This window comes from Micromys minutus (genome assembly GCF_963924665.1).
Source record: "Micromys minutus genome assembly, chromosome: 4".
Classification (NCBI taxonomy): Eukaryota; Metazoa; Chordata; class Mammalia; order Rodentia; family Muridae; genus Micromys; species Micromys minutus.
In genome coordinates, this window is record NC_137973.1 from 29,684,293 (window position 1) to 29,711,214 (window position 26,922).

General features: G+C 51.1%; 2 protein-coding genes across 8 annotated transcripts; one reads left to right on the forward strand and one right to left on the reverse strand.

Annotated features, from left to right (window-relative positions):
* Nucleotides 1-341: 341 nt before the first annotated feature.
* RIIAD1 (regulatory subunit of type II PKA R-subunit domain containing 1) lies at nucleotides 342-8,068 on the reverse strand (the record flags this gene model as incomplete). Its single annotated transcript, XM_080915993.1, has 5 exons — nucleotides 342-412; nucleotides 1,374-1,420; nucleotides 6,971-7,047; nucleotides 7,586-7,669; nucleotides 8,006-8,068. 5 exons carry the CDS (start codon nucleotides 8,066-8,068, stop codon nucleotides 342-344), a joined length of 342 nt encoding a protein of 113 aa, XP_080772119.1.
* Nucleotides 8,069-13,606: 5,538 nt separating this feature from the next.
* Nucleotides 13,607-23,515, forward strand: CELF3 (CUGBP Elav-like family member 3; the record flags this gene model as incomplete). Of its 7 annotated transcripts, none has more annotated exons than XM_080916273.1 (12): nucleotides 13,607-13,751; nucleotides 14,490-14,572; nucleotides 19,062-19,110; nucleotides 19,499-19,627; nucleotides 19,725-19,804; nucleotides 20,685-20,828; nucleotides 20,915-21,056; nucleotides 21,312-21,461; nucleotides 21,841-21,990; nucleotides 22,218-22,349; nucleotides 22,542-22,685; nucleotides 23,388-23,515. In XM_080916273.1, the coding sequence occupies 12 exons, from the start codon at nucleotides 13,607-13,609 to the stop codon at nucleotides 23,513-23,515; spliced, it is 1,476 nt and encodes a 491-aa protein (XP_080772399.1). The 7 variants fall into 7 exon arrangements, with proteins under 7 accessions (XP_080772399.1, XP_080772400.1, XP_080772401.1 ...); XM_080916274.1 differs by having other exon boundaries at nucleotides 21,925-21,990; XM_080916275.1 differs by having other exon boundaries at nucleotides 21,925-21,990; nucleotides 22,221-22,349.
* Nucleotides 23,516-26,922: the final 3,407 nt, after the last annotated feature.

Here is a 26,922-nt window from a genome sequence, read left to right on the forward strand (position 1 = left end):
CGCCTCTAGGGGTCAGGAAAAGCACTTGGTACTGACCTCTCCCTCTCCCTAATCCCCAGAACAAGGACACCTCCCATATCCATCCCCCAGTCCACCTCACTAGACCAAAGACTCCTGTCACGGACACAGAGACTCCAGGCCTCTAGTCACAGCCTCTGTACGCCTCCACGGTGAGGAAAATGGCCGCCGTCACCACACAGCTCTGTTGTTTCTCCACTTGCATCCTTTCACAGCCTGGACCCAAAAACCTGTGTTGCTTTTCACAAGAGTGAGGCTAACACCCACCCAAGGCTGGACTCCTTCTGGCTTCTCCCAGCAGCTGAGCATTGTGGCTTTGCTAATTAGGCTCTTTTCTTCTCTTTAATTAGCTGCATGCGAATTCTGCTGGGAAGTCTTGGATCCGTGAAATAGTCTGGGATGAAAATCAGAACGAAATCATCTGTGCTGAAGGGAAAAGCCTAGTGACAGCTTACTCTGCTAAAAAGCTGATGCTTTGTCTTAGCAGGGCTCACTGGCGGTCCCCACTTTACAGTACAACCTCAGGGCCCATGCCATGGTCGCCACCCCCATGAACGCCAGGTAACCATCCTAGGCAAGGCTTGTGCAGGTTTCCCGGACTCTCTGCTCTTGGCCCACTTGATGTTCCAGGAGCCACCAGGAGCTCAGAGATTCTGAGTTCTCTGCCCCTGGGGCCATCTTAGGACCTGGTCTCCTCCACTCAGGTTGCCATGCAAACCTTTTCTGAGAACACCCTCTCCCAGGAGAGCCAGGCTCACAGCATGATGACAGAAGATGGTTTTTACACCGGGAAGACTGTGAGTCGCGGTGCATCTGCTGTGGTAGCGAGGGCCTGCTCAGAACACTGTGGGCTCCCAGGGTTAACTGCACCCAAGACACCAGTCACAGCTCCCCACTCTACGCTGTTTGACCCGGAGCCATCTCAGCAGCCAAGTCCATTCAAATCACCCGGGGAGCCTTCAGACCCAGGGCTGTTGGGCCCAGCGCTAGACTAATTAAATACAAATCTCTAGAGGTGAGGCCTGAGCATCAGTATTTTTTAAAAGCTCCCCAGGTGGTGTTAGTGGACAGCCTGGGTCAGGAACCACTTTGAGATCCCCGTAGACTAGGGCTGCCTGGCTCTCCTTTGGGAATCTCAAAATTCTTCAAACAGGAGAGAAGTCCTGCTCCAGTGCCCCTCTGGCCTCAGAAGAGAGACAGGGGAGTGAAAAGGCCTTCAGAAGACAGCTCCTGTGAGGGACATTGGGTGAAGATGGAACCCAGACTCCACAGAAAGTCCCAGGCTTGTCCAACTGTACACCCCAATTCTGCTTCTTGCACAGACACGTGGGACACCCCGATGCCAGCGTACTCACATGCAGCAAATTCAAGAATGTTGTCTGGTCTTTTCAGAAACATTTCTCTGTAAAATATTTTTAAAGAAAGAAAGTAAGTAAGGAGGAGATGATTAATGGGGGCCTGCAGGCTGTAGCCACTGCCCCATCTTGCTCTTTGGGAAACAGATTAATGACGGGCCGCCCCTTCTAGAAGTCAATGGGGGGGGGCTTAGACAAAAGCATGAGGATCTAGGGCAAGGGACAATACATGGGGTGTCTGGGCACGGTGGCCATGCTTTTAATGTGGCACTCAAGAGACACTGGCAGGTGGATCTCTGTGCAGTCCAGGCCAGCCTGGTCTACACAGTGAGACCCTGTCTCAAAAGAATGCAAACCAAGCATTCAAACAGCAATAATCCTAAGCCATGCTCACTCCACAGAGGAAGCTGTGGAGCAGGCAGGTGGGGCTCTGTCATCTAACTCTGTCACACATGCAGCAACTCCAAGTCTTCAAGAGGCCCGTGCCGAGTGAACAGGATACAGCCCTGTGACGGTCTGAGCAAGTTTATCCATGGATTTCCCAAGGCCAGGGAGACGAGGAACAAGCTGAGAACAGTTGTTAAGGACTTCGATGGGTCATTAGCTCTGCTACACAGCTGGCAGGCATGAAGGTAGCGCCAAAGTCTCAATGCAACCAGGGTACTGGAGATGTCTGACAGCCCAGGTTTCGCAGCTCATCAAGCATGCATTCTAATACATTCTAATACACGTCGAGTTATGACATCCCTGTAAGTGATAATTGTGTCCCTGTTCTGCTTATAAAGAGAACTCTTAATCCTCACCAAGAGAAGTCCTGTTCCAGTGCAGCTCTGGTCTCATTCTGAGAAAAAGACAGGAAAATAAAAAGGCCTTCAAAAAAACCAGCTCCTGTGAGCATCACCACACCAAACCTCAAAAAGATTAATCATGTGCCCAAGTTCATACAGACACCAAAGAAAGGAGAGGCCCAGGCCTTGTGTTTCCAAGGCCAGAGCTCCCTGCAGTGATTTCCTGGCTGCAGGCTGCCTGACCTGGCTGGCCACCTTCAGTTTCAGGCACTCACTTGGTCAAGTCTAATTCCTGAGGAAGCTCTCAGTCAAGGTTTAATAACTTTGTTTCATTCATTCTTCAATTGGACAATTATTGAGTATAAATTATACGTATATAAGTAACTACAATATATGAGTAATCGTTTTAAAAGAAGAAGAAGAGAAAGGGATAGGGGCTAGGGAGATGACTCAGTAGCAAGGGACACTTGCTGCCCAAGCATGAGAACCTGACTCTGCAGCATCCACATCAAAATCTAGGCCATGACCTGGTGCCTGTGACCCCAGCTTTGAGAGACCCAGAGGTACAAGGATCACTGGAGCTTGCCAGTGTCCAGCCTCGATCTAGATTCTGTGAATAAGGCATGGCGTATTCTGGCCTCCACGTGCTTGTGCATGGACACACACAAACACACATATACACATACATACATACATACACACATGTACACACACATATATGAATACACACATACACATGTATACACACATATACACATACATACATACATACACACATGTGCGCACACATATATGAATACACACATACACATGTATACACACATATACACATACATACATACATACACACATGTGCACACACATATATGAATACACACATACACATGTAGACACACATATACACACATGCACATGAATGCACACATGCTCAAGCACACAATAAATACAGCCCTGTCTCAACTTATAGGCAAAAGAAAATAGTTAAGTTTCCCAAAAGGCTAAGGAACCTCAAGTAAGTGCTAAAAGAAGATTATTCAACAGTACCTTATGAGGGGGACTGGTTACTGAAAGTGAGACCCCAAAACCCTTCCCAGAGTATTGGGCTGAAAGAGACTCTTATAATACAAATGGGATTTAACTAGCAAAAATAAAGGTTAAGAGACAAGAACATTCCGGTCCAGGGAAACAGCAAGACCAAACAAAGCCCAGAGATGGAAACAGTCCCGTGTCTTGTAAGTGTGACTGCTTTGTGTCATGGGTGTGACTGCCTTGGGGTTAGCAGCTGCGTTTGTGTCTGCTGTTATATCCCCAGGGTCCAGGAGAGCACTCAGGGGTGTCTGCCTGGGCTCCCTGGGCTTGGGGAATAACTAGAAAGGTTGGCTGGTTGGCATACAGACAGACAGTCATAGTGGAGGAGAAATGAAATACACGTAATGGGATGGGGGTTAGAACGTGTGCTCAGCACAAGGCACCAGGGTGCCTAGCACTGTGAAAAGGAAGAAGGTGATGGTAGTGTGTGTTGGAGTCACAGTCACAGGATGAAGGTAGTACTGAGGAAAAAGCAGGCACCAAGTGGAAGGGACTGGAGAATGCCACAGACAATGTGTGACGCATTTGTGCTGTTAGACCTGGCCCACACCTGCCCTCCCACCACCTGGGAGGCTGAGGCCAGCCTGGCCTCTGTTGTGAGACTTTGCCTGAAATCCTTAGTAGTGGAGTCAACTGAGATGCCTGTTTCTCTGTCTGGAGTGTAACCATGCATGGGAAAGTCTGTCCAGCTTAAGACTTGTCACTTGTCTCTGTATTTCAACAGGTTGCTTGAAATCAAACAGAAAAGGCAATGCTGAGGAGCTGCTCTCAAGATTCTTCCAGACAACGGCCAATAGAGAACAGAAGGAAGACTTGTCTAAGCTTTCGAGGATGCTGCAGTCCAGCCCAGAGTCTGAGGTTTCTGGGCACCTAAAGAAGGTGTGGTCCCAGTACTTCTAGTTTCTCAGGTCCAGATGGAAGGTATTACGTGCACTACATTTCTGAGGGGTGGTGGCTAAATGGCCACAAATCACAGAATCCAGAAAACCCAACCCGAGGACGCTCTTCCCAACGGGAACAGTTTGCAACTTCATCCTACGTGCACATCAAGAGCACACCCAGGAACAGGCCTGAACAGGCAAAAGCTGCCTTCACCTAGCCAGCCCTTCCCTCTCCTTCCTCTCCACAGAGAGGCCAGGAGAAGTTCGCCCAGTTGAGCTGCAAGGCAGCAAAGCCACTTGCACTGGGATGCTTGGCCTTGGGAGGTAAAAGGGAATGAGGAGGAAGGCTTTGGGGGCTGCAGCGACATTGTAGAGCTGGTCCCAGATGCCCCATCTCTTCCTGGAGACTCCCTGGACAAATAGGGCCACCCAGAATTCCACCCTCTAATTCACCACCCAGTGTGCTAATTCCTTGATTGTGAATGATGTCAGTGTAGATCTAACACAGGGTCCTTGGTGATTTTTAATTTCTCTGCCAGAACCATACCCAGCTTAGACTGTAGGCTCCCAGGACTGGAGCCACAAAGTTCTTTATTTCCCTTTAAAATAAAAAAATGCAAATATCATCCCCACATCGGACATTGGCAGATGACTCTGAAATACCTTTTTTTTTTTTTTTAAAGACAGGTTCCCTGTACATAGCCTTGGCTGGTCTAGAACTCACTATATGGACTAGATGGCACCTTGAACTCACAGAGATCTGCTTTCTCTACCTTCTGAGTGCTGGGATTAGAAGTGTACCCTAGCACACCCAGCTTGCATACAATATCATCTGCACTGGCCAGAGTGAATCTGCTCTTCACAGAGGCCAGTCTTGGTGTTCACTAATTCCTTTCATACCTACTGTGGGAATCTGAAGCTCCTTGGAGAAATGGCAAAGCAATGAAGACTAGTAAGTAAGATCCAGGGAAAAGCAAAGGGGCCTGAGAAACCAACAGGACTTGGGCCTGAACCCAGGTCTTCACATGTGGCTAAGCCAGTGCTCTGCCATAGAAGTTCAGTGGGCATTTGTGCATGCAGCACCTTGTGGTAGGAACAACCATCGGGTGGGAGCCTGGGGCAGCAACTTGAGGAATGTGCTTCCCATCTGAGCCTAACTTGTCTCATTTGCAGAAACAGAAACAATAGAAGCTGTCTTCTATGCCTTTCTAAGATTCAGTTTTACTTGATGTGTATGAGTGTTTTGTTGGCATGTATGTAGATATACTGTGTGTGTCTATGCCTGAGGAAGCCTGAAGTTGTCAGAATACTTATAGCTGGAGTTTCAGCCTATTAGCCACCTTGTGAGTACCGGAAATTGAGCCAAGGTCCTGTGTAAGAGCAGCAGGTAGGCCTAACTGCTGAGCCATCTCTCCAGCCCCCATAAAATTGCTTTTAATAAATAATAATGGGCTGGACATGTGACACATACCTTTAATCCAGCACTTGGATGGCTGATTTGGGCAGATCTCTGAGTTTGAGGCCAACCTGTTCTACATAGTGAGTTCCAGGCCAGCCAGGTCTATATAATTAAACTCAAGTCTCAGAATCATCATCATTATCTCTCTTTTATAGCATCACTGGGGGGGTGGAGGGGTGTCACAAAATGTTACCAAGGTGCCATCACACATGTGTGGAGACACACATGGTACCATTAGACCAGTAACATAAATCAATGAATGACATCACCATCACAATACGCTTGGTGACTGCCAACATGGGAAAACAAACTGGACACCAGCGTGACTTTAGCCGAGCTGACTTGGCTGGAGTCAAACAGAATTTGAGCGAGTACTCTTGTCTCCATCCGTGTTGCTCCAGGATTCCTCAGTTCTCTTCCTCTTACCTCATTAATACCCTGAAGAAACCTGTTCTAGGACACCCTGGGAAATGAAAATTTTATTTGTTTTTTTACTGATCTTTGGCTTTTTGATACAGGGTTTTTTACTCTGTCAGCAGACTGGCCTTGAATTCAAAATCCTCCTGCCTCTGATTCTCAAATTGTGGGACCATGAGATTGCCATCAAATTTGGAAAATAGTATTACTTTGCCTTGATATGTTTTCTTTCTCTTTGGTTTTTAGAAATAGAGCCTCATTAATGTAGTCCAGGCTGGCCTTGAACCTGTGATCCTCTTGCCTTAGTTCCCAAAGTGCTGAGGTTACAGGCTCCTTGTTATTTTTCTACAGCGTTAGGCAATGGTGACCACAGGAACCCTTTCCTCCTATGGGTGGAAACAGTTTTATACACTGATGCCTGCCTGCTGTTCCCCAATGCCACATCCTCTATCTCAGTAACACGCAATGTACGTTTATAGTTAAAGCAAATGAACGTTAGTGTTTTAAAGAGTGTAGCGATAACTGAAGAAAATCCACACGTGTCAGAGTCACAAAAGGTTGACTCTAAAGAATTCTCTACCTTTTAAGCCATCAAAACCAAGATGCACTGGTGCATTTGTGTAGTCTCAACCCCTGGGATGGTGCTAGCAAGAGAATCACAAGTTTAAGGCTAGCCTAAGCTACATAATGAATTTGAGTTCGAAGCTAGCCTTGGCTATATGAGACTCTGTTTTATAAAAAATCAATAAATAAATCAAAGGAAGGGAAAACAATTTTACTGTTGTTTTTTGAGTCTGGGTCTCACTGTGTAGCTCAGACTGGCCTCAAATTGAAGGTTCTCCCTGAGTGTGGCTATTAGAGAGTGTCTAAAGAAAGAGGCACACATGTTAATCCACTTGTCTGTTCCCAGCCAGATGTGGTAGTTCTTACCAGCTACCCAAGGTTCTTCCTGTCGCCACCTACCTGAAGAAGCTGCTGAGGAGAAGTGACACCTCTTTGTGGGTTCTCAAGTACTTTTCATTCGCAATCCGAGTCTGGATCTGAGGAGCAACGACCGACCGAGAGTGAGACAGATCCAGGATTCAACCCTTGAAGGACTTGCGACGTTCTGTGGGGTGCTGGAGGGATTGGACACAAGCCAGGTCTTTTCCTGGAGTGCTTGAAAGCTATCTTCCAATTTTCTCTTGAGGTAGCCTCATTTCTTTTCTCTTCAGGAAAAGATTCATACTGCCTGGGCTGGGTTGAAACTTGCTGAAGCTGGCCTTGAACTCCTAATCCCCTTGCCTCTACCTCCGGAGTGCTGGTTTATGCGGGTGGGGATGGGGATGAGGAGGAGAAGGGGATTTGAACCTAGCGGTCTGTGCATGCGGGCCAGCTCTTTGCCCACTAAGCTACACCCTCTGCTGTTTCTCTGGCCAGACCCCTATCTGGTCACTCCATCTAGTCCTCTGGCAGACTCAGCTGGGAAACCAGGCCCCACTGCTCTTTCCCGGGACCCTCTTCCCTGTCTGAGGGACTTCAGATTTGTGAAGCTTAACTTTGATAGAGATGGGTTTTAGGCGACGCCGACTCACGCACCTTGAAATCTCGCAACTGCTCCAGCTGCTCCCGGTTCAGCGTACCAGGATCCGGCCCCACTAGCCCGAGGCGTCCCGACGCCATCTAGCTGCTCGGTTGTCTAGGCGACAAGCCGCGGAGTAACGAAGACCCGCCCCTCCCCACCCCGCCCCGCCCCTCATAAAACTAATCCTTTTCAGGCAGGGAAGGCAGAATCCCACTGAAGGAAGCAAAGCCACTCCGTAGCTAAATCAACTTAGATTTGGGGTCTTCAGGGGAGTACTTTTCTTAGACTTAAAGACTAAGCTGAATTGTATATGAAATGAGCCTTTCTCTTGATCCCACTCAACCTCAAATCGAACATTTACTTAGCTAAAAGAAACCACGGAAGAGGTTCCTAGCACAGGGTCCTCCAGAATCCAGCTCCCAACTTGGGCAGACGCTGTGCTTGCAGAAAGGAATCCAGGCTTCTCTTTCCTCTGGCCCAGAAGCCAAGCGTTCCATCTGTTCTGTAGACAGACACGAGATATTGAAGTCCTGGATTCCTAAAATATGAAAGCACCCAGAGCATGGTGGGGGGCCAAGATCTGTAATTCTCAAACTCAGAATGCTGGACCTGGCCAGCACTCTGGCAGAATTTCCCTTCTTGGAATGACTTCCTCAGGTAGATTAATTTTCTATTCACCTTGGGCTCCTCATAAATTGTAAATTATTTCTCTCGCTCTCAACTGAATATAAAAAGAGAAAGGGAACTAACTGGCTGCAAGTTTTGTTCTTCTAGCATCTAATTTAGAAGGGTAAGTGAGACACAAAAACCACAGTTCTCAAAATAGTTGCCTAGAAAGGGCAGAAGCCTGTCTGTCAACACACACACACACACACACACACACACACAGAGAGAGAGAGAGAGAGAGAGAGAGAGAGAGAGAGAGAGAGAGAGAGAGCTTTCTCTGTTCAGAGAGATGATGCCCAGCAGAGCCCTTCAGAGAAGCAGGAGACAGAATCCCAAAAGAGTTTGGGATTCATGAACAGCACCCCCCCACATACACACACACACAACCCCCTGGCCCCATGCCCAAGCCAAGACACAGCGTGAGAAAAAAGCTAGATGTTAGGCTAAGGAGGGATCTGTGATCTGAAGGCAGCAGCAGAAACAGTGTGAACAATCCCAAACCCAGAAGCAGGTGAATTAGGCTGTGGCTATAAACCTCTTCCTAGGGGCCCATCTGGGTTAGCAATCGTTTGGGTTGTTTATCTGGTTTTTTTTTAGATCGAGTTAATAGTGAGGGAGATAAGCTACCATCTGCCAGAAGCACTGTTTTCCCAGCAAGAGCAGAGGTTACCCAAGGGTGATAGTTTCTATTGGAGGGAGAGGTTAAGATAAAATCCACAGACTCATAGCTAGTGTGCCTGGCCCAGTCCCTCAGTTCCCGGATGCCTGAAATGTGGCTGTGTTAGATATGCCAGACGCCGAAGATGCACTCTGGATCCTGAAGCCCTAATGGAGGGAAATAATGCAAAACTATCTCAACAGCTTTATTTGCACCGCATGTTCAAATGGTGTTTTGGAAATAGTAGGTTAAATAAAACCTTGTGTGCCTGAGTGTATTGTGCACATGTGCATGGGTATGCTGTACGTGTGTGTGTGTGTGATGCATATATGCATGTGTGTGCATTGTGCACATGTGTAGAAACAAGAGGTCCTTGTCCAGTGTTAGTCATGAACTATTTTACCTTACACTGAACCTAGAGCTTAGCAACTGACCAAGAGGGTCTGGGGGTGCGGGAGTCCACATTCTCTGCCACCTCAGCAAGGGAAACATGGACTCAGGACAGGACTGAGGGTCTGAACTCAGGTCTTCATGCTTGTGAATCAAGCACTTTACCTCTGAGCCATCTCCCTGGCCCTTTAAAAGGATTTGTGAACAACAAAAAAGATCTCACTGTAGCCCTGGCTGGCCTGGAACTCAATGTGTAGACCAGGCTGGTCACAAACTCACAGAGATTTGCCTATATGCTTCCCAATTTGGGAATTAAAAGTGTGTGCTGTCACTCCTAGCTCCATAAAATTAATTTTTAAAGTAATTTCACAGGCTAGACATAATACAGTGGATCATATCTGTAACCTCAAGTACTTAGAAATTGGAGGCTGGAAGACCAAGAGTTTATCTTGGGCTACAAAGTGAGTTCCAGGCCAGCTTGGGATGCAAGAGATCCTATCCCAAACAAACAAACATGGAATTCTTAAAACACCAGCAAACAAGCACACACATTTAATCCAAGCACTCCTGAAGCAGAGTAAAGAGGGTCTCTGTGGGTGTGAAGCCAGCATGGTCTATGCATCGAGTCCCAGGACAGCCAGGGCTACACAGTGAGATCCTGTCTCAAAAAACAAACAGTAAACAAGCCAGCAAGATGTTCAATGGGTAAAATGCCATGTAAGCCTGAAGACCCAAATTTGATCCCCAGAACCCACGTAAAGGTGGAAGGAATTAGAGGATCCACTCTTGAGAGTTATTCTTTGGCTGTCACACTGTGGTGTGCACACTCACACGCAAGCATACTATAAATCAGTAAATGTAATTTTAAAGAAGGAAAAGAATGACCTTACAAAGCTGTCTTCTGGCCTCTACATGCAAGCCGTGACAGAACTGCCTGCCTCTGCCTCCGAAGAGCTTTGATTAAAAGAAGAGATTTATTTATTTTTATATGTATAGCTGTTTTACCTGCACGTATGTTTGGGTGCCATGTGTATGCATTGCTGCACAGGCCAGAAAAAGGCATAAGATCTCCTAGAACTGGAGTTACATGTGACTGTTAGTCCTGATACAGGTGCTGGGAATTGAACCTGGGTCCTCTGAAAGAGTAGTCTTAACTACTGAGCCATCTCTTCAGCATCTTAAAGTCAGTAATTTTCTAATACATGGCAACTTAGCCTTGGCTGAAGAGGGAGGAATAGGGAAGAGTGGGCTTGTGGATGGTGTGCAGAGAAAATCTCCTGGGGGAATTAAGGCCCGAAGCCTCATTTCCTTTGAGAGAAGCTCCCGAGAATGGGCTCCCGAGTCACTGGGCCCTCAGTCTTTACCTCACAGGGCTTTCATCCCCTCAGATTGACAGAACTTCAGAGACATGCCCATAGCCACTCAGCTCCCGAGTACCCTCTCCCCCTCTCTGAGAATGACAGGACCAATCTAGACTGGACACTAAGCAAAGGGTTGACAATTCTTTGCTGACTCCAGCGATCTCCCAGTTGCTGCCCAGGAAGATCAAGAGGGGTTCGTTGAAATTCACTTTTGTGAATGTTTAATATTTCGATTAATATGATTAGGCTCAAGCCTGAATGAGCAGCGGGGGCGGCAGATCTGCTGAGAAGACACAGGGTAATGAGATCAGTGGGCCATCCGTGGGGTCCCCCACAGTCACAGGGCGTGATCTGTTTAGCGTCTCCATAAATGTCAAGATCAGATTAGAAGGCAAGAAAGGGGAGGTGGGGGTGGAGCAGGCGAATGGAAAGTTACTGTGGAGAATTACAGCTTTCTACTTCCTGGTCCCCTGGCACTCCCATGGCATCTCCAGGCCGCGCACCGTGGAGTCTCCTATTACCTCACCCTCTCAACCCATTTTAGGGCACACTATTGGGAGGACCTGGACATCCGCATGGTGAAGTGTAATCAGGTCTCTGCACATACGTTCACTTCACTCACAAAATATTTATACACACCTGACAGATCGTAACTTCAGGCCACAGAAACCCAGATTAAAGGTGGAAGCAGTCACTAGGGAACAGGGCAGTAAGAGGGAGCACGGAGTCTTACCCAGTGTCCTAGTGAGCTCAGAGGGAAAGAAAGAGGGTTCACATCAGTTCATTCCCACCAGGAATGCTGGGTGTGGGCATTCAGCACCTGACCTCAGGGCCTACCCTGCCCTGGCTGTGTGACCTTGGCAAGTTATTTAACCACTCTGTTTTAGTTTCTTCATCCATATCGTAGGGGTTGCTGTGTTTACCAAGTGAGGAACTCTAACACATTTGGAACAGTCCCTAGGACATGGCAGTGTTATTTCAGCTCCAGACGAGGAACCTGCTGTGATAACTCAGGAATGGAGGCCTCCAGGACATATGAGGGAGTCATCTACAACACTTTAGAGACAGCAGCTCTACCCTGGGCAGAAGGGGAAGCTGCCAGGAGAGCACGGAGGGATGTTGAGCCAGGACTGCTACCACAGAAAGCTGATGCCAACAGGTGTGGTGGTGGAGCACACAGGACCAACCTTCCTCTGGATCATGGAACATATGACCAGCTTTTGGGAGAAAAATACTTTCTAATGTGTTTTCCGGATTTGTTTGTTTGTTTGTTTTGCCTCCTTTCATCTGACTCTGAGTTCCACCCAAGGAACCCAACAAAAGGAAGCAAAGGAAGGAGAAACAGAGTACTCTGCCCTCAAGGGGAGCCTGGCAGCTGTGCCTGTTCCCACAGAAGGAATCAAGATTCTCCACTTGTCGCGAGTTCTCTGCATGAAGTGTTTGTTAAGCACCTACTATGTACGAGCAAGACACCACACTAGATACTGCGGACAGTTGATCACTGAGTCTTGGTCTTCAAGGATAGTGAGAGAAGAAAGGGGGTGTCTGAAGATGCCAGACTGCTATCGCTTGCCTTGTTTGTTTTTCAGGAAAAGTGTGCAGACTCTCTGCACTCACTTCCACTGGCTCTCTCCTTTCCCACACCCGTTTGAATTTTTTCCTCTCTGCCTCACTTTTGCTCTTTCCCCCTAGACCTGTGACCACTTTCTTCCTCATCTACACATCTCTCCCTGCCCCTCGACCTGCCTGGTTGCTCTTTCTTGTTTCCCCTCCTTGTTCCCTTCCTTGGGTTCTTACTTTCAGACTCTCCAAAGGCCAGGCTGCCCTCTCCTCCCCACCCCCAGCTTCCATCTCCCGGGTCTGCTCTTCCTCTTCCAGCACCGGGGACAGCTCCAACCCCCGGAACAATGGACCCCACCCTAGGGCTCCTCTATAAATTCTCCATCTTAGTGTCTTGCCCAGCTCCTGATTGGGGAGTAAGATGGGGGAAGGGTTGTTATCAAGACCAGCTGCTCTTCTGGGTCGGAAAGGGAGTCAGAGAGGATAGAGATAGAAAGAGGGCGTGGCTCTTGCCCGGGTTGTGCGTCTCTCTCCAGGGTAGAGAATTTGTATTCCACCCCTGAGACTGACATCACTGATGTCAGGGGAAAGGAGGTGGGAGTGGGGAGGGGGGTGTGGAGGGGGGAGGTTTTTGTTGAGGAGAGCGCGGCCGGAGAGCAGAGCTCCGGGACCCAGGTGACCGGGAAAGCAGGCAGCCCTAGTGTCGGGAGTAGCCGGCAGCAACCCAGGCCGGGGAACTATACAGGGTGGGGGTGGGAGGGAGGGTCAAGGGAGAACCTGAAGGGGGCAGGGAAAAAGGGACCCCCGGAGCCCTGCGGCCATCAGAGATCAAGCATTTGGCATCAGGGATCTTCGGACCCAGCAGAAGGATCAGCCACAAGGGAGGTGTCCTTCCTAGGAAGCCAACGAGAGAGTCACCTGCCCCACATCAGGAGCAGGGACCCCCTCATGACGCCGCTAGCATTCATAGCAGGCCCCTAGCCCCTCAGCCTCCTTCCTATCGCTCTCTTCTGACTCTTACCCCATCTCCTTTGGCATTTGTTCCTTTGCTCCTGCCCTCTGGGCTCCAGCTACCACCCAAAACACCCCAGGGCTTGGCCATCCTGACCCTCATCCTGGGATATTTGCCAGATCTCTGGGAGGAAGATCCTTTGCTTGGGCTATGCCCCCTGGTGGGCTGACAGTATCTGCCTAGACCCCTGACCCCTAGCCCTCAACTCCCCAGGCTTCCTTTGTGTGAAGAGCCCTCCTCTGCTCAGCAGTGTGGTTGGGGGCCAAGGGGAAAGCTGGCCCTGCTGGGCCCCTGGGCCCTACCACCTGCCTCCTGGTTGGACAGCTTCCCTTGTCTTTGGGCCTCTCCCTGTCCCCCCCCCCCCGGCCCCTCCTCCTGGGCCGCCTCAATGAAGGAGCCGGATGCCATCAAGCTGTTTGTGGGGCAGATCCCGAGGCATCTGGAGGAAAAGGACCTGAAGCCCATCTTCGAGCAGTTTGGTCGGATCTTCGAGCTGACTGTCATCAAGGACAAGTACACCGGGCTGCACAAGGGTGAGGGGTCAGACCAGGCTGGGGAAGAGGCACTGAGGGGCCTGGGAGGCAAGAAGGATGAGGAAGCTGGAGGGATGGAGTGGCTGCAAAGGGGCTGATTTGGGAGCAGAGTTCCGGGGGACTGGATAAAAGGAGATAAAGTGAGAACTCAGTTGAGTGACAGGAGTCATGGGGTGAAAAACTAAATGGAACTCTGCACGAGAGATGGAGGAGGGTGTTGGTGGTGTGGGATAAACAGAAGGACAAGTTTTAGGAGAGAGAGGATCAAAATGGACAATGTGAGAAGCCCCAGACAACCTTAGGATGGCTGGCCAGGTGTGTTTAACTTAGAAAGAGTGACTACAGTCAGTCAACCCCGGGTATCCCAGGACTAAAGTAAAGGAACAGAGAAGAGAGACTGGACAAGGTTTATTGGACTTACAAAGTTATTAGGAAGAGGTTCCTGAGGTCTCTCCAAGCGCTGTGCTGCTAAGCAGGGCAGAATCAGCACTTGGAGAGCTCCAGACTCCGGGAACCAGGGCCACACTACCGCCCTGAAATCTTTGGCCCAGGAAAAAGCACTTCCTGCTGTCGCTTTCCCTCTTTCTTCTCCGCATACTCTGCACACCTGTCTCTGGTGGAGTGTGGGAGATTCGAGAAGTAGGGAAAATGTAAGAGAGGGTGATAGTGGTCATAAAGGAAGGGGAACCTGAGGACTGTCTGGGAACTGACACTGTCTCTTTGCCTGTGTATCCTCAGGATGTGCTTTCCTGACGTACTGTGCTCGCGATTCAGCCCTGAAGGCCCAGAGCGCCCTGCACGAACAGAAGACTCTCCCAGGGGTGAGTTCTGTGCTCTGCAGGGTCAGGGTGAGAGAAGCCTTAGGAGTGGCTTCGAACCGCTTCCTCCCTTTCCATCTCTTCATCAGCAGGAAGTCCTTGTGGCATCCCCTTCCCTCCACTGAGGTGTGAGGCAAGTGGAGGGACTGGGACCTTTGAGGAGCACATGCAGCTCCTCCCCCATGCCCCAGTCTGTCCCCAGTCTGTCCCCAGTCTGTCCCCAGTCTGTCCCCCATGCACGAAGGAGGACTTAGCTGTATGGGAGGAAGGTCAGAGGGAGCAGGAGGCTCTTAGGCACTCTCTTATGGTGCTGGCTAAGGCTGGCTGGGTGGCTATGAGATGGGGGAGGGGCCCTGCTGCCCTGAGAACAGGCAGCTGGGCCTGCTGGACTGTTCTGTGCTGCTTTCTTGAAGTCACACAGGCTCCCCTGCCTGTCTCTCAGGAAGCACTCCAGAACAGAGCCACGGGGCATCAAAGTAGAGCAAGGCCTGGAGTGGACAGGAGTTTGGGAACAGCAGATAAGGGCAGAGCTGACGCCACCATGAAAGATCAGGCTTGACCCTACCAAGTGTGCTCAGAGAAGTCAGGAGAGCAAAGGTGGCACTGAGATAGCTTCCCTTCTGCAAAGTTGGCATACACACACACACACACACACACACACACATATACCTCCTTCTGGTCCTTTTGGCCATCTATCTGCTTCTGTTTTCTCTCAGACTGAGTCCCAGGAAGGCCTTCCTGAAGCCTCAGTGCCCACAGCGAGCCTTTGCCCAGCACTGTCTGGGGACTGGAGACATCTGGTCTAGCCTCTGCTTCTTCCCCACATGGGACAGAGAATGGTACTGACCATCCATCCTCCTGAGAGGAAACAGACAAAACAGATGGGGTGTGGATATAGGAAATAGAGCTACTGCCCCAGCTTCAGACACTCTTGAGGTCCCCTCCAGCCCTTTCCAACTAACAGGAACAGCCATTGCCCAGAGTGGAAGGCAGCATGGGTGTGAACAGGCACAGGGGTCTACAGCAAGCATGTGCTGGCTCACATACACATGCATGCGTGTGGACACGTGACGGGCCAGGTTAGGGAGCCATGCAAGCTGCTGAGTTCCAGCTTTCACTCCCTTTTCTTTCTAGAGGCCCTCACAAATCAGGCGTTTACCTCCATTGCTTCGGGGTCCCCATTCCTCATTTCAGAACCCCTATAGGAACTGGAGAGTCAGGGGAAGGAGCCCAAAAGAGGCCAGGGTAGGAACTTGTGAGGGTAGCCAGGAGCCCAAAAACACAGTACCAGCTAGGAACATCTCCCCTGCATCTGTCTCCTCCAGCTGCCTGTGAAGCTCAGGTAAACTCTGTCCCGAGAAGATAGGGGCTAGGCATAGGAATCAGGAAAGGCTCCCTGGGAAGAATGGCTGTCACTCTGCTCCAGACTTTCCACGTGACATTAAGTTCCCTCGATGGCCTTTGCCACAATGGACTGAATCCATTAGGAAGCAAGGGGTTTCGTTCTTCCAAGGGGAATCCCACTCTAAGGGGCTGAGAAACTGACTCAGCTCAGTTAAGGGAAGAGATACCTATAGCCAAATTTTGCCTTTGTGTCCTACCAAGTGGCCCCGTTGGTCGTGTGTGTGTGTGTGTGTGTGTGTGTGTGTGTGTGTGTGTGTAGGGTGTCAGCCGATGTACAGCTGTTGGTACGTTTCTGCTACTGTCTAATCTCCAAACCCTCCTGCAAGGTCTATTTTAGCAAGTGCAGTTTTAGCCTGCTTGCGTTGCTCCCCTTTTTATCACCCAGAATCTAGAAGGGGCTACCAGATTGAGATGATCCAAGCTGGCCTGTGGCTGTTGAGTGCCACTCCTCTCCAGTTAGAGTCCCCAGGATGGCTCTGTCTCAGGTCCTTGGATGCATTCTGAGTAGGGTGTGGCCTCTTGGAAGTTGGTTGTGAAGGATGCCTCAGCCTGGTTTATCTTCCCCATCTGTTCTGGATCAAACTACCACTCTGAAGATGTGGGTTTTCCCCTCATCTTGAGGCAGGGATAGTGGTCTCTGGGACACCATGTTCAACTGTGGCTGTGGAGCCAGGAGGGACAGGGCTCCAGAACCGCACCCTCAAGAGAATTAGATTCTGTCAGAAAATGAGTTCTTTTTGGAGGTGGGATCTTGACTGTTAATGAGAGAGATGGACCTAAACAGTGGTCCTGTTAGGGAAAGCAGACCAGAGATCCCTGGCGGGAGTATTAATAGCCCCTTCTTCTTTGGGCAGCCCTTGGGAGGGCTTATCACCTGGTGGGTGGAAGCTAGGGAAGAGGCTGCCCGGTTGCCAGGTAAACACGGCACAGCTGGACTCAGGGGAGGGGGCAGGTGTGCCCAGGTGAGCTAACAAAGCTGAGCTTCCCACAGGAAGTGCCAGGCCAGGGAGGGAGGACTGAAATGGGCACGGGGAGTACTGAGAAGTCCTCTGTGAGGGTGTTGGGGGTGGGGAGTTCTGCCCACAAGATCCATAATGTGGTTTGTGCTGTGTCTCCGTGCGAAATCGCATCAGCAGTGGGTACTTATTGACATGCTATTTTTGTGCTGGAATCCTGTGCAGGGCGGTCATCACATCATTTCCCTCCCAGGCTTTCGATCTCTGAGAACAGCAACTTCTCAGAGACTTGTTAGGAAGGGCAAAGTGCCAATCTATGCTTGCCCATTCTGTGGCCCTAGTTCTGACATCTCAAGATGGAATGGATGTGGTTAGCTGTTGTGGTGCCTAGGAGGGAATTTCCGGTTTTGGCTACAGTACAGAAGAGGTGAACGGCCATAACTTTCTAGCCCACAGGCCTTCCCTGGTGCGGGAGTGCCCGCACACGCACGCACACACAAACACACTTTAGAAGATTGAATTTCAGATAGGATAATCCCAGATTGGTGGAAGGTAAAGCTGGAGGCAGATTGGCAGGAGGATTTATGTGACTGTGACCCTCCCACCCCCCACCAGCTGCTCTCAGATCCAGAGATTTGCGGGGAGGAAAAGCTGGGGCAGGAATGTCATTGGAGATAAGTCTCAGGTTTGATCCAAGGCTGTGAACACCTGGCGGGCAGAGTTCAGCAGGGAGCTGTAGTTCTTCATTTCTCCGTGTTAACTGACGTCACTCAAGGTCTATCCTCTTGTTTAACGGATTGAGGAAGTTGGAGCCCGGAGGGGCACAGCCAGTGAGGGACAGGGCTCCAGACCTAGGTCTCCTCTCAGTTAAGTGACTCTCCTTAGAGAAACTCTAAGCTAAAGCCTCACTCTTAGCTTCATGAATGCATTGTTTATGCTTTTGGTCGTTGGAACTAAGACTATCCCACCATCACATGAGTGAGGGGACTGGGTGTGATCCTAGCAGCCAAACTTGTTCAGACGCAGAACAGTGAATGCTTCTTCCGCTTTCTAGTTACTACTGTGTGCGCCATCTTGGTTAAGTAGATCAACCTGTGGGAGTATTTCCCAAGTTTACTCACCAAACAAGACAATGAATAGAACTAGAAATTTTTCTGCCCACACTGAAGACTGAACAAAGGGTGATACTGTGGGTGTCAGGGAAAGATTAGAGCTCTAGAGGACTTCCGAGTCAGAGAGGATGATTGCAAAGGAGCACGGATAGCCTCCGTTCCTTCAGCGCTCCTTTAGCGCTTTCTCAGCTCTTCAGATAACAAGGATTGGTTATGGAAGCGGGACACAGGAGACCAGAACAGTATGGCCCCTGCAGGACTCATTCCATTTACCTCTCTCCAGGACCAAGAAGCTTTCTTGGGCCCTCCCCCACCTCCCAGCCCCCACCCAATACCCTACCCCCAACATACCCTGTTCCCACCCCCTCCAGTCCTCTGATGTGTGTGGAGAAGCAGAAGTGATGACGTCACCACGGTCGCCAGGGCGACGGGGACGGATAAATCAGGCTGAGTGGGCGGTTGCCATGGTGCGCATTCTCCCGTTGCCACGGAGACTGGGCATCTGCTCCCTTTGTGCTGCCCGAGAGCCTTCCCCCTGGGGTCAAGGGGTGTAGGGGAGCAGAAAGAGAGGCAGATACACCTCCAGTGGTCAGAAGGAATTTTGGGCCTCAGTGGGGACTCCCTCAGCCTTCCTTGGGGGTTCTCCATGTGATAGCCTCTGTTTGCTCTTACTCTGCAGAATGGAGGCAGCTCTGGCTGAGCAGTTTATTGGCTGAGCTCTGATTCAAGACCTGGGTCCTAAGAGCAGGCCTTTCTCACCTAAGAGAGCAACACCTATAGGTGACCCAGGCATTCTGAGGCCGACCAGAGCCCAGAGCTGCACCCCATGAACATCTTCCAACACATCCCCTCTCTCTAATAGCTCTAATCCCTTCAGGTCTGAATTCTAGACAAGATTGGCCCTACCCTTTCCTTCCCATCAACTTAGAGGGCTGAAGCAACTTCGCTCCCTTCAGTCTGGGGAGGGCTCCTGGATGCTCCAAGGAGGCCTTGGCAGCTTCCTTCTTTTCTCTCCTATAGATGAACAGGCCGATCCAGGTCAAGCCAGCCGACAGCGAGAGTCGAGGAGGTAGGTTCTACAACTTTGGATTTAGCCCCTTTTCTCCTACCCCCAGGCCCAGGGCTTGATGGAGCTGAAGGACAGCCTTTCTTGAGGAAGAAATTCTGAATTATCTGCTAAGGTTGGGGTTAAGGAGTGGGCGGTAGGAGGCGAGATCTAGCCCGTTTGTAGAGATTACAAAACCGAGGCCAAGTAGAGTTCAAGTCCTTCAGAGCTGAGTACTGCATGTTGTTGAACTCCAATTCCCAACTATCAGTTCGTTACGCCCTAGAGCCACTGTTCCCCGGGATGGGGGAGGTAGTGTCAGGAGCAACAGGTCAACGACTTGAAGGTGGAGGGCTGGGAAAGTGGTCAGGAGGCCCCGTACATTCCTCCCCTCCTATGCCCCACCCCCTAGAAGACCGGAAGCTCTTTGTGGGGATGCTAGGAAAGCAGCAGACAGATGAGGATGTCCGGAAGATGTTTGAACCGTTTGGGACTATAGACGAGTGCACTGTGCTCCGGGGGCCGGACGGCACCAGCAAAGGTAGCCCTTTGCCTTATCCCTTCTCCACAGGGCCCAGTACGGTGCCTTCATGGTAGGCACTCACCCGCTTCTCCTCCACCCCATCCGCTTACTCTAGGCTGTGCCTTTGTGAAGTTCCAGACTCACGCTGAGGCCCAGGCAGCCATCAACACCCTTCACAGCAGCCGGACCCTGCCGGTGAGCCCCAAACCCCTTCTTCCCCGTCTCTCTCTCCTACTGCCCCCCACCCCCTGCTTGCCAGGCCCCGGCACAATTCCATTCAGGATAGGACTTCTAATTTATTTCTTTTTGAGTTTTTCCAAACGAATCAACGAATCGAATACCACACTTCCATAACTACTCTTCATCTCTATCCCCAATTCCCTTCTGCCTCCTCCTCTCAGCTCCTATTGATTTTCTACCCTCCCAACCCACCTCACCTCATCTTCTGTAGTTAGAGGCCCCACCTGTGCAGCACATGTCACTACTGCTGGCCCTAAATGCTAGTGTTTGTTCCACCGGATAGCTGGAATCCCAGCTGGAACCAGCCAGCTGCTTCCAACAGATGTGGGCCTCTCACAACTCAAAACTTCAGGCATCGACAGAGAGGAATCAGCTGGCTGGGCCCGTCACCTCTGAGAGTCTACGACTCTGTAACAATACTTGCAAATGTTCCAATTTAGATTTGATTTGGCTCAGGCTAACTTTAAAATATGATGTGGCACCCACTGGGCACTCCATGGAACCTGGGCGTGGTCCAGACCGGGAGATGGAACAGCTGTCAGATTAACATTCCCCACAACTAATCCGCTGTGGTTTGACAGCGTGGACTTCTCTCAGTGCAATCTACTCCATTTCCACAGGCCTGTCCTTTTTTGGGGGAGATTTTTTTTTCCACTTAATTTGACATCCCTCAGTTTTATCCAGCCTTTTACATATCCCAGTGCAGGGAGATGGCGGGATTAGGTCCTCCCCATTTGGATTGAGCACTGTAATGGTTGTGCTCCCAAGGAGGCCAGAGGAGGCCCCCAGGGAGCAGATGCTGACTCTTCCTGTAACATGTGGGGCCCATGCCCAGGGTGCCTCGTCCAGCCTGGTGGTAAAGTTTGCCGACACAGAGAAGGAGCGAGGTCTCCGCCGGATGCAGCAGGTGGCTACCCAGCTGGGCATGTTCAGCCCCATCGCCCTCCAATTCGGAGCCTACAGCGCCTACACCCAGGCCGTAAGCACCCCGCCCCCACCCTCAGTACTAGACCTTGCTCATCTCCACGTCCTTCCGGGCCCTACTCTCCTCTCCCCATCCCACAGCTGATGCAGCAGCAGGCGGCCCTGGTAGCAGCTCACAGTGCCTACCTCAGCCCTATGGCCACCATGGCTGCCGTGCAGATCCAGCACATGGCTGCCATCAATGCCAACGGCCTCATCGCCACCCCCATCACTCCGTCCTCAGGTAAGGCCTATGCTAGGCAGGTGGGGCTAGGGACAGATGCAGCTGGGTGGGGAACCATGGGCTGCAGGGGTGCTCAGGGGTCAGAGATGGTCTGTTTGCTCCACTCTGCCCCCTCCCTAGATTTGCCTACTGGTTCTCTGCCTCTGTGTGTCTGTCTCTGCCTCAGTGTGTCTGTCTCTCTGCCTCTGTGTGTCTGTCTCTCTGCCTCTGTGTGTCTGTCTCTCTGCTCAGTTGCTGTCATGTTCTCGTTCCCAGGAACCAGCACCCCTCCTGCCATTGCTGCCACGCCCGTCTCTGCCATCCCTGCTGCCTTGGGCGTCAACGGCTATAGCCCGGTGCCCACCCAGCCCACGGGGCAGCCTGCCCCTGACGCTCTGTATCCCAACGGGGTTCACCCTTACCCAGGTGGGGCTCTCTGCCTGCCCACCTTGCTCCACCAGCCATCCAGGCCACTGCTCCCATTGCTGGCAGCCATGTACACCTTCCCTCTCCAACCTCAGGGCTTAAGGTGCTTTTTCTTGCTCTCTTCCTGGGCGGAAATGCTCCTTGGGTTCTTTCCTTTTTTTTTTTTTTTTCCTTGAGACAGGCCCTCTGTGTGGTTGGCCTTGAACTCACAAAGATCTGCCCACGTCTGCCTCCTGAGTATGGAATTAAAGGCGGGGGCTCCTGAGCTCAGGCGTTCTTTGGGTTCATGGCTAGGGTAGCTGAGGCTTAGAGAGGTGGAGCAACGTGGCCTGTCAGTCACAGACTTTACCCAACACTGGGCCCCTCCCCCTCCCCCCAGATGAGACTCTGTCTGCTGAGAGAAGTACTGGTGGGGTCCCCATTATGTCCCAGACCCACTCATGGCTTGTGATGCTCTCTGCAGCCCAGAACCCTGCGGCCCCCGTGGACCCTCTCCAGCAGGCCTATGCAGGGATACAGCAGTATACAGGTGAGGTTCTCCAGCCCAGACCCTGCCCGGGTGGGCAGGCTACCAGGGGGAAATCAATCTAGAAACTATAGTGAGAAGCTGTGCTTGTGAGCGTGGCACACACCCAGGATTTGGTCTGCGGAAGCCTCAGCCTGTGGATTCCACTGGTTTGGGCTGAGGAGGTAGACAAGGCTGGTTGTGAGGAGTCAGGGGAATCCCATTAGCTTTCTCTGTCTTCACCCCCCCAGCAGCCTACCCTGCAGCCTACAGCCTGGTTGCACCTGCGTTCCCGCAGCCTCCAGCCCTGGTCGCCCAGCAGCCCCCACCACCACCTCAGCAACAGCAGCAGCAGCAACAGCAGCAGCAGCAACAACGGGAAGGTGCCAGCCTGGGGCAGGGTCCTGATAGCTGAAAACCTGCAGGGATAAGAATGCCCATGTTGTGGGCTCGGGTACTCCCGATGGCTCTTTCCCAAGCTCTGGGCCTGTGTGTGAGGACGGAAGGAGTGGGGAACCCGGGCCCACACTGCTGTGCATTCCCCAGTCTGAGCTTCTGTCTCTGCTGCCACCCAGGCCCTGATGGCTGCAACATCTTCATCTACCACCTGCCCCAGGAGTTCACAGACTCTGAGATCCTCCAGATGTTTGTCCCTTTTGGTCATGTCATCTCAGCCAAAGTCTTTGTTGACCGGGCCACCAATCAGAGCAAATGTTTTGGTAAGACTATGATGATCCAAAAGACAGAGTACGGACATTTTTGTTTGAACTCTTAGAACTAAGTTCGTCATATCTGAAGGCATTTTAGGGTCTTAATGAACTCTATATTTAAGAGCCTTCGTATCCAAGGCCACAAAAGAACCATCGCTGACACACCCACCATCCCATACAGTTGCCACTCAAGCCTATATCCTCTAGAAAAGTCACAGCTTCATCTTCCTCCTTAGGAACCAGCCCTGGGGCTCGAGATGTAGTTCAGAGATCTGAATACATTTAGTGGCATGGGGTCCTAGGTTCTATCACACACACACACAGCCCAGCTCCATTGCAGATAGTGTGGAGATACTAAGTTGCAAAGGGACATAGGTTTCTTTCTGTTGCTTTCCTGTCTTTGGAAGCTTGCTACAGTCCCTTGTGTCAAAAGCCACTTACGGATTTCCAAACAATGTTTCTGAGAGCTCTCAGACTGAGGAAAGGCCCACCCTTCAAAGGATACTGGAAAGTACATGGCTGGACTGGATTCATTCATTAAATCTATCACCAACAAACTATATCTGAATGCCTACTATGTGCCAGGCAGGTTTCATGGTACTAGAGATGCTCAGAAGAAGTAGGGTGGTACTGGGAAACCAAACAAGCTCTGGCCCTATGGCAGGACAGCGATGTAGGGCTGGGCCAGGCCTTATGCGCTTCTCACCCCAGGCTTTGTGAGTTTCGACAATCCGGCCAGTGCCCAGGCTGCCATCCAGGCTATGAACGGTTTCCAGATTGGCATGAAGCGCCTCAAAGTCCAGCTAAAGCGGCCTAAGGATGCAAACAGGCCCTACTAAGGGCTTCAGGTGGGTGCTGCTCCTGTTCTATGACCTCAGTGCCAGGCTCCACACTGCAGCCAGACCCCTTAAGTAAATGCTCCACCCTACCCTGATGCTAGACTTGAGAATTGGGATCTGGGCCACTCCCCCAGCTATTATTCAGTTGTGTCTCCCACCCACGTATGCATGTGTGTATGTGTGTACACACATATTCACACACACGCACAGAACTACTCCAGAGAGAGCCGAGTCTACACCTGTGTCTACTCCCTAGAGTTTTCCACAGTATCTGGTCTGTTTGTCTGGTCAGCGTCCATGTGTCTATGTCTTTCTCTTTCTGGTTTTCTTTTGGGTGGATGGAATTAGTAGAGTCGGTTTTAGGGGCCAGGAGGCTGGTTTGGAGAGCTGGGGTTTGTAGAGCCTCTTGGTTTTGAAAGCTGATCTCCTGAGGAGTGGAAATAGATCAGTACCCATTGCTCTGAACTAGAGCTGATTTTCCCAGGGCTGTGGACCTTGGGACAGAACACAGTACAGGTGGGGGTGGGCGTGGCTTGGCTCAGTGGAGGAAGTGGATTTGTATTGAGTAGCCCCCAGCCCAGTGTAGGCTGCCATCCAACCTTGGGGCACAGACCTGTAGCCCTACCTACCTTTGATTTGTTTAATTTCCCTTGGACCAAACCTTGAAAACTCACAACCCAAGAACAATACCCACATTTCTGTTTCTCCCCTTTCCCCCCAATCCTGGCTGCTTAACTCCCCCCCACCCTGGGGGCCCCCAGCCCAGGGTCCGTGTCATTGTCGGCTGAAGCCCCCATCCCGGACCCCTGCTCCGGGCCCCTGTAAGTTGCATGGAACAAGCGTGTTGTCTTTGGAGCCAATTGTTTGTTATCTGGGGAGGGGCTATGGAGGGAAACGCCCCCAGCCCAGGCTCAGGGCCGGGGCAGCTCGCGGGATGTGCATACGTGGTCAACAGTGGTTGGTGACTGTGATCTGTGGTTTGTGCATTGTTCTCTTGCTTCCTTTGTTCCTTTCCAAAAAGGAATGAGAACACTAAGAGCTGGGAGTGGTGTCACCCCATGAGACTCCATCGCTAAGCCCTTCTTGAGTCATCCCAGCCTCTGTGGATGCTCCCCTCTCTCCAAGTGTCTGTCTTATCCATGCACCCCCTTCTCCTTCCTTCTAGTTACCTCTGCCTGCCTTTTGTCTCATTTCTTTGCTTCTCTCATCTAGCTCTATCTTCCAGTAATTTTTGACTTGCTTCTTCCCAATAGCTTCAGTTTCTGTATTCCCCATGCCTCCTCCCCCATTTCTCTATTCTTGCTCTATGCCTCATAGCTGGAGGGATGGGGAGGCAAGCAGATGGGTCTGCTGGGACAAGGCCTTTCTGTTGGCCTGCCTTTCTCAGGTGGCCCCATCATAGGTGCCATCACTCCCTGCTACCCCACGCTTACCCAGGGCCTGTGAACGGTGCTGGCCACCTTCCCCATGCTTCACCTCTATTTCCTTCCTTCGCAGGTCTGGAGATCCCAGAGGAAGGGGCACTTCATACCCTCTTCCTATGACTGGCCCTGGCCTTCTCTGCACATCTGCCCTGGGCCTTGATTGGACTCTGGGGCAAAAGCTGCTTCGTGGCCCTGAGGGCCCAGGACCTGGCTCACTCCCACCATCTTGCCTCTCTGAAGGGCCACGGTTTTGCCTCCCTGGCTCCAAGAGCCTATTTCCTCCCCAGTGCCCTTTTGGCCTTTGTGAGGAAGCAAGGACTAGGCTTAAAGGTTCAGGGGCATCTGCCTTCTGCTAAGGCTCCTGAGATGGGCCTCTGTGCCCACTGCTGGCACTTGCCTCCCCTCGGTGGGCCTGGAGTAGCTGTGGAGGCCCCGGAGGGCAGCAGGGCATCCTCTTCTTTCCTAAGAGCCCTCACCCTAGCCTCTTACCCATGGCAGGGCCTTCTCAGAAGCTGGCTCCCACATTTCCCTCCACCCTCAGCTAGAGGTAGGATATCTCCAAATCCTGGGCTCCCGGCCCTAAAACTCACTGCCTTCCCCAAGGGCGTCCTCCAAGGAGTGTGGGGGTGCCCTGAGGGCTGCCTCTCTGCCAGTCAGTCACCAGAGACCCTCCTTTCATGAGGAAAAGACCTTTCCCTGAATCCCTAAAAATGTTTACAGTCTCTGCTGGCCCCTCCATGTAAATCCCATGACCACCAGGGCATCAACCAGCCCACCCAGCCAGATGCTGCCATCTTTCTTTCTGGGACTTTAGACAATGTTGTCCTTGGATTTTTTTTTCTTCCTTTCTTGATTTCTCCCTTTGCTTTGGGGGTAATTGGGTATTTGGGGGAAAGGGTATGGGGAGGGCTAAAGGGGTTTATTACCTGATCATTTTCTTTAGAAAGAGGTTTTAGGGACAAGAACGTGGGGTGGGAGTGGGAGGGTGAAGGGCGAGAAGGGGGAAACGATCTCTGACGGTTCTCTACGCTTATTTATTGAATTTTACTTTTAAAGAGTCAGCTTTTTCTGTCTAAATAAAAACATTTAAAACTATGAGTCCTGGAAGGCTGAGAGTAGGGTGCTCACACTGGGGAAGGGGAGGGAGGGAGACTACGGATTGACAAAACTTTGGTGGAAGGCCAAGTCCTTGCTGTGTTCAGACCTTGTTCATGACGTCACGATCCTGCTCTTCTGCTCATCTTTGGGACTTCATTCTAGAATGTTCTTCAGAACCAAGCCCAGGGGAAACAATCTGCAGTTGAGTGCAGAGGCCAGCACACTGGTCAGGAGGCCTCTCCTGTCTCCAACCATGCTCCTCTAAGGCTGGGGCCTGGTAGTTTCAGGGACATTGGGAGCTGGCTTTAACACCACCATTGTTGTTTGTGGTCCTGTGTTGACCTTTAATTTAATACTATTGTGATTTATGGTCCTTTGCGGGCCCCTTAATGTTCATGTCCTATTCTCCAACAACCCTATGGGACAGGATACAATTTTATAGGCAGGGAAGAGGATATTTTGAAAGCTAACTCATTTTCACAATGACAGAAAAGAGAAAGCCACGGAAGTTGAATGTGTGTCCAACTCCAGGGCCACGCTTTTCTCCTGTGTTAGCTGAGGTGAAGACCCCAGCAGTATCAAAGAGGCCACTGCAGTGATCCATCCAGCATGTCTGAAAGTCAGTTTCTTTTCTAAGAACTGCTGTTGGCTCACAGGTATCATGTGGTGTGGTCTCCTTACTATGCACCACCCCCTGCTTGTAGGTAGCTCCTCTCTGCCAGGCCTCAGAAACTTGCCCCACTCCAGTCATGATCTGGCCTCAGGTCAGAGTCGGTCAGTGAAAGTCTGCAGGCAGGGAAGTAGCTCAGTGGCAAGACACTTGGCAAGTGCACAGGGCCCCTCTACACCAACATAGAGAAAATGAGAAGTCAAGGGAGTAAGAAG